Source organism: Fukomys damarensis, unplaced genomic scaffold (assembly GCF_012274545.1).
Source record: "Fukomys damarensis isolate Sample0158 unplaced genomic scaffold, DMR_v1.0_HiC HiC_scaffold_35, whole genome shotgun sequence".
NCBI lineage: Eukaryota > Metazoa > Chordata > Mammalia > Rodentia > Bathyergidae > Fukomys > Fukomys damarensis.
The window spans coordinates 11,780,479-11,787,250 of record NW_022900947.1 but is presented as its reverse complement, the minus strand read 5'-3'; the positions used below and the strand labels follow the sequence as shown (position 1 = coordinate 11,787,250).

The 6,772-nt window shown below is 36.4% G+C and overlaps 1 protein-coding gene across 1 annotated transcript; it reads left to right on the top strand.

Moving 5' to 3' along the window:
• Nucleotides 1-775: 775 nt before the first annotated feature.
• Dcaf16 (DDB1 and CUL4 associated factor 16) lies at nt 776-3,511 on the top strand. The gene is given in 2 exon segments (XM_033758790.1): nt 776-866; nt 2,081-3,511. Coding segments are annotated over 2 exon segments (528 nt in total). The 3' UTR covers nt 2,518-3,511.
• The last annotated feature ends 3,261 nt before the right edge of the window (nt 3,512-6,772 follow it).

Sequence of the window (6,772 nt, the reverse complement as noted above, 5' to 3'; positions counted from 1 at the left end):
GTATAGAAGTTAACAGCATAAATTCATACAGCTTTCTGTCATTTATTTGTCACATTAACTAGGATTTTTAGTACCACATCAGATGGCATCAATCATCGTGGTCATGCTTACCTAGTTTCACTTTTAAAGGAGCTATGTCTAATCTCATTTAGGATAATATTTGCTTCAAGTTTAAGGTAGATGAACTTTACCAAGTTGGAAAAGATACCTTCTCTTTGTAGCATGGTTAAGAGTATTTTATTTTGCTTTGTCCTTTTAAAGCATATATAAGTATCAGGAAGCCTTGCAAGGTGGTGTATGTCTATAATCACAGCATTCTATTCCTCTGTGGGAGGTACTCAGGTTCAAGGCCAGCCCATTAGCTACTTTGTGAAATCTTGTCTCAAGATTTTTAAAAAAGAAAGGCTGAGGATGTATCTCAGTGTGAAGGCCTCAGGTTTTACCCTAGTACCACAACAAAACAATGTTGATCAGGAAATAAGAAAGGTTGAAATTATCCTTTTTTTTTCCCCTTTAATTTTGGAAACAGATTTTCTGAACTTAAGTTAGTATTGCTTTCTAGGATAAGCTCTACTTGATTATACCATTGTTTTTTCTTTAGTATGCTATTGGTTTCTGTTAAGTAGCATTTTTGCAAGTGAAAATGAACATGATAATTTTCTTCTTATATCTGTAGATTTGAAATTAGTGTTTTGTACTCAGAAGGAACCAGTCAGTTTTCATGCGTGTTTTTCTTTTTCTGGAACAGCTTATATAAATTGGGCATATAACTACAATGTGTAAGATCCCAGCAAGAGTCCTGGCATCTAGCATCTCTACTACCAGGAGAGGTCTCATAAAACTAATCCCCACGAGCACATCTAAAGGTAAAATGATAAACTCTATTTGGAGTTTTGGTTATAAGGGCTGTGCTTTTGCTGAAGTAATTTTCTGGGTGATAACTGCATATTTTAAAATAAACTGCCCCAGTTAGTTGCCAACAAAGGATTAAAATCGCCCCAGCCTCTCTCGATTTTGTGATTGAAAGAACTGTTGCTAACAGGAACATCAACCTGTTATATATTCTGATATAAATAGGGGAAAATCTATAAGGCTTCTTGTTCAACATCTGTATTCTTGGATAGCCTAAGGTTAAATGGACAGTAATATTACCTAGTGCTTTCAGGCTTTAATCATGTGTCTAGTGTTCTCATTCACAGGTGAATAGGACTATCTTTCTAGATAGTCTTATTGCAGATAGTTAAATTAGTTAGAAATTATTATAAGGCAGTTAGACAAAGCTGGGCCCTCACCATCGAGAAACAATTAAGGCACATTCACTGGTTAGCATTACAAAAAGAAAAGAGGTACTACTTCCCTAAGAGATAGTGATTGATACTCCAAATAGAGCTCAATCTCCCTAGCCTATTTCCTTTCTAGAATTCTTATATGTGACTTATTTTCCCACTAGATTCCCATTTAATCAATATTACCTGGGTGACTGTACTTGTAATCTTATTTGTCCCACCTCATGCCCACCTTATAATTTCCCATTGGGTCTTATAGTTTTGTCCCACTTTGTACCCACCTCACTCTTGGCTTTGCTGTATAAAACACCTTTGAAAAGCAGGGTGGGCAGGCAACCCTCTTTCCGGTCTCTCTTAGAAGCTGTGTTTCAATAAATTTTTCCTACTCTTAACCTCTTTAGTTCCTAGAATTTGTTCTCTGATTTTAGAGAATACAAACTTGAGTTTCAGATAGCAGGTTTGGGAATTATATCTGTTCCCCCTAAGTCATCAGTTTTCAAGGGCATTTGCATCACCTATGGAAAACCTCAGATCCTTACATACAAGGTGTCCTTAACAACTCATCCCATCATCCCCACTTCACAAATGTTGCTGTATCAGCAGGCAAGCATGCAACCACTGAGCATTTTGTATTGCCAAGTAGATACACTACCACTGCCAACAAAACAGAAGGCACAGTGTGTCTCTTCACAGTATCAGTACCAGTTCAGACTCTAGAGAAACCACCTAGCCTATGGGAATCCATGAAACACAACCCACCAGCACATCTTGAGAGTCTTACCTGACAAGTAAAGGCCTTTTAAAATACTCTATCACTTGGAAAACCTGAAATACTAATTCCTGGTTATATCCTGTATACTTTTTGGATCCAAGTACACCAGTCCACATACTTCAAGAGATAGGTCTAAGTCTCTCCCATTGTTCCCATTGGGTGCCTAAACTGGCTTCTTTAAGAGTCCTACCTTTTCAAAAGCTCCTTAGAAGTCCTGACCAGCTCTCTAGAGATTATTCCACTCTAAATGGAGCCCTGCAATTTGCCACCAAAGGGTTAAGCTGAACATAGGGTAGAGCCATGACATAGGGTAAAGCCATTCGCATACTAGAATACTTAAAACAGATTCCTGACTAACCTGCCTCTAGGTATTGCTGTGACTGGCTAACTGAATTGGTTAGGGAAACCCAAACTATAAAAAAAAAATTTGTTCTAATATATTCTGGTTTTGCTGATTAAGAAAGGGGTGAACTGTACAGTATACATTTGAAAACTTAGGCCTTTTTCAACCAGATTGTGCTATGCCCTGACAAGCTGAAATACTGATATGTACTAAGTACATATCATAAGGGTTCTATAATTGAGGTACAGAAAATGTGCATTGTGAACATGACTTCTGAGGATAAATGAAGCTGCCAAAGAAGAAGTAGTTAAAAGGGACCACATTTTAAAAGATAAGTTAAATATTTTCCACACTTGGCACTCTCTCCAGTCTTCAATTTACTCTGCCTATCTGACTGTACTTTAACTAGTTAAACATCTGATAGATTAACTAGTTTAACATCTGATTTTTAATTGGAAGGGAAAAGTAGACCATTACCCTTTTTGTTACTCAATCAACACAACACTACTACAGAGGTGGTACTCAACCATTAGAAAGCAAGAAGTTGTTTACCGCCCCCCAAAATAAACCTTTCTGAGCATGATCTTTGCTGACATTCCTTTCTAGGGAGGTAATGGAAATAAATTGGATAATTACAGAAAAGAAAATGGTGGGAATATGAATTTATCTCCCTGTATTTCCTAAGATTCCTGATTCTTTTGAGGCGGGAAATTTCAAATCCAGCCTACATTACTCCAAAACCTGCAGTTGCATCGTGAATATTCTGTATCATAAGCCCCCAGCAGGCTGGCTTCACCTAAGCTGGCGCATAAGGTCATCCCTTGGATTTAAACACATTCTGTGGAGAATGTGTTTCCTGAGTGTTGGCACCCAGGCTTTTATCAAGAACAAATGAAATATATTTGAAAAGATGGATGGAAAAGGACCAAGAGAAAACGTTCCTTCCAGTATTAACTGCTAAAGGATTAAAATATTTCATCTGTATAACATTTCCTAGAACAGAAATTTATGCCCTTTTCTACATCCATTTCAAATGGTTCAGGAACCCTTCCTAATTTTAAAGAAACTTTCTGTAGAAAATCTCAGCCTAAGGGGCCGGGGATTTAGCTCAGTGGTTCTGCTGCCTGCCTTGCAAGTGCAAGGACCCGAGTTTGCTCCCCGATACCAAAAAAAGAAAATGTCAGCCAAATTCAATCTGAAGTTTGAGTTTTAATGGCGTTGTTTCTCTAAGTAAATTAGATTTTCTTCTGCCCAAACAAGGGATAATATATGCCCTTATAAATGAATCTTACTGTGTTTATTTAAATGAGTTAATATACAGATAATCAGTACCTAGAAATCAATATATATAAAACAAAACATATGAAAATATTAAATTTTCTCTCTACAATAAAATATAAATCCTGGGCCAGGGATTTAGCTCAGTGGTGCTGCACCTGCCTCACAAGCCCAAGGTCCTGAGTTCAATCCCCAGTACCCCCCCAAAATATGTGTGTGTGTATCTCCTGTGTGTGATTCTGTATAACTTGGCATCTAAAGGTAATCAGAAAACAGATTAAAAGTGTATCAGATACACTCTTTATTTCAGTTTTATTTTTTCCTATCTCCATAATTAAGTGCTATATATAAGGTGGACTGAAGCAGTGCTGGAATCACAATCTGTAAATGCACAGTAAGTGTAAGGAGAGCAAAGAATATAACCTAATGTGTATTTCTGCTGAGCCTTAATTGTTCTGTCTTAAGGGAAAATGAGGAAATTGTAGTTAGGAAAAAGAATTCCTCAGTGAGAATAATTGACCTGAAACTATGCCATCTGTTAGTGTTAACCTCTGATATATTGAAACTGTTCCTATCTAGATGTTCTACAAAATTGTTTTTTAATAAATTATAAGAAACTGTTTCCTGGTTTTTTTTTTTTTTTTAAGAGGAGGACATGGGAGGAGGTAGGGAAGAGGTCTGAAAATTAAAATATGTTGATGTTTTTGTGTCCTTTATATGTTCCTTTTTCTGTGTGTGTGTGTGTGTGTATAAAAGTGCCTTGCTCATGAATGTACTTTTATTATTAACTGTGAGAAGAAGCCTTTCCTCAACCTGGCAGCTGAATAAACGAACCACCTTTTATTTGATGAACAGGGTATGGTCATTTATCCTCAGAAAATGAAATAGATCCTGCTTTGCTTAAGGCATATTCAACATTCAATAAGTACCGAACAGAGTTAGTAGATACACGTCTATATCTGTGGAGCATCTCTGGTAGGAAGTGGCTTAGCATCTTTAGAGAAGAGATACACTTGAAGAAAAATAATGTATTATTTAGTCAAGACTCATGTTTGAACCCATTTGTTTATATATTTTAAGTAATCCCAGGTTACACAAATGATAAGGACCAGAACAAGCCTTAAGCCTTGATACTTTATATGCCAGAGATTTTTGGTTGGTTGTGAATTTACCAGTTTATATTCTCCCTATGTGGGCATCACTCCAATTAAATGTAGTGATGTAGTCACCATAAGTAGGATTAAGTCAGATGAATTTATCCCATTTATCAAAGCAGTAAAGAAACAGGATTTCTAAACCAGTGGCCATGAATAAGTTATGCAGAGATGTTTACTCAGCACAGAGGGGCAGTCTTCCTGTTAAAGTGTCCAGATACCTTAAGCCTAGTCTTTTAATTCCATCTGCTTCCTAAGAATAGGAAAGTTCATTCATGGCAGAAGCATAGGTGATAGGTCCTCTCTGGGGTATTTTGCTGCTAGGCCTCCCATCACCTATCCATCTAAAGAATTTCTCTTATTATGAAAACAGCCTTTTGGCTGATCTATGGTTGAATATCGTAATGTAGCTATTTCTCAATACTTGGATTTATATTGTACAAACACTATAAAATGACTTTAAAAAAGAAAAATCAATGGTCAGTTCCAGAAAGAAATTGAGAAGTAGCTGCATTACGGTATTCAACCATAGATCATCCATATTAACAATACTTAATTCCCTTAAAACCATTGTGTTTCCAATGAATACAAAGTATTCTACTGCTGTATTAAAAATGGAATTAAAACATTTCAGTTCCATTCTTCTTTTGATTGCTGGAGTTCCATTTCTTTGAATTCCAGAAAAAGACCAGAAAGGCAATATTGATCCCAGATACATTCTAAGGTAAAGTCAAATAAATGTATTTTGCAAATTCTGACATTGGAAAGGCTACTTATACAATTGTTCTTCACCCATGTTCTTTCCTCCTCATGTTCCACACCCTTGTTACCACTAACACAATTTTAAAGTAGCAAGTTGAATACAAGTACCACTAATCCTAGAGGTTTTAAAGTCATATTGCCTATAAGCTGTTTCTGGAACAATTTGACAATTTCTCTTCCCTTTCTACAGGAAATCTGCCTTCCTGTTTCCTGCCTCATCTCTTCTGTTTTATATTTTGAGGTAGGCAGAATTCCTGAGATACGTCAAGTATAGATATGACAGAACAAATGGATTGCATCTAAAAAGTGTGAAACAAGCAAGAATCCTATTTAACAGAAGAGGATGTGCTGGGCATGGTGGCGAACACCTGTAGTCCCAGCACTTAGGAGGCTGAGGCAGGAACATCACTGTGAGTTCGAGACCAGCCTGGGCTACATAGTGAGTTCCAGGTCAGTCTCAACTACATAGTGAGGATGAAGTCCGAGTCATAGGGTACAGATGATGCTACTTCATACAGCCACACCATCCCTGAAATGGCCATTCATTAGTGACTCACATTCTGGTGCTGTATCTGTTCTGTTCCAGAAATGTGTTAAAACATGGCCATGAAGGGGGTCAGGGAAGAGGAAGGGTGAGGGTGACAGTAAAGGGATCAAAAATGATCAAGAAAGGAATTATATTTGTATCAATTTTCCAAATGAATGAAACTACTATATACATCTAATTTAAAAGAATAATTTTGTCTATCTCACAAGCTGCTTATTTATCCATTATCCTTAACAAAAATTTCATATACTGCTTTTTCCTTTAAAAAATTAAATAGTCTGACGACAGCAAACATACACAAAATATTTTGCTTAAAATATAAAACAAAGAATTACCTAATTTAGGCTACAGTAAATAAGTTACTATATATATAATGAAATGCTACTGTTAGGAATGTAGATATTTATTGACCAAAAAGAAAGTATATTATTGAATGAATAGTGTTCAAAAGCATGGATGGTGTCCCCTTGTGTGTTAAAATACATACATGCGTATAATGTTTTCTGTGTATATGCAGAAAAATGTCTAGGAGGAACTTCCCTAAAGTATCAACAGGAATTTTCTCTGAGTGGAGGATATGAGGTGATTTTTACTTTCACTTCTCTTTTTATTGCTACAGGTGATGTTTGG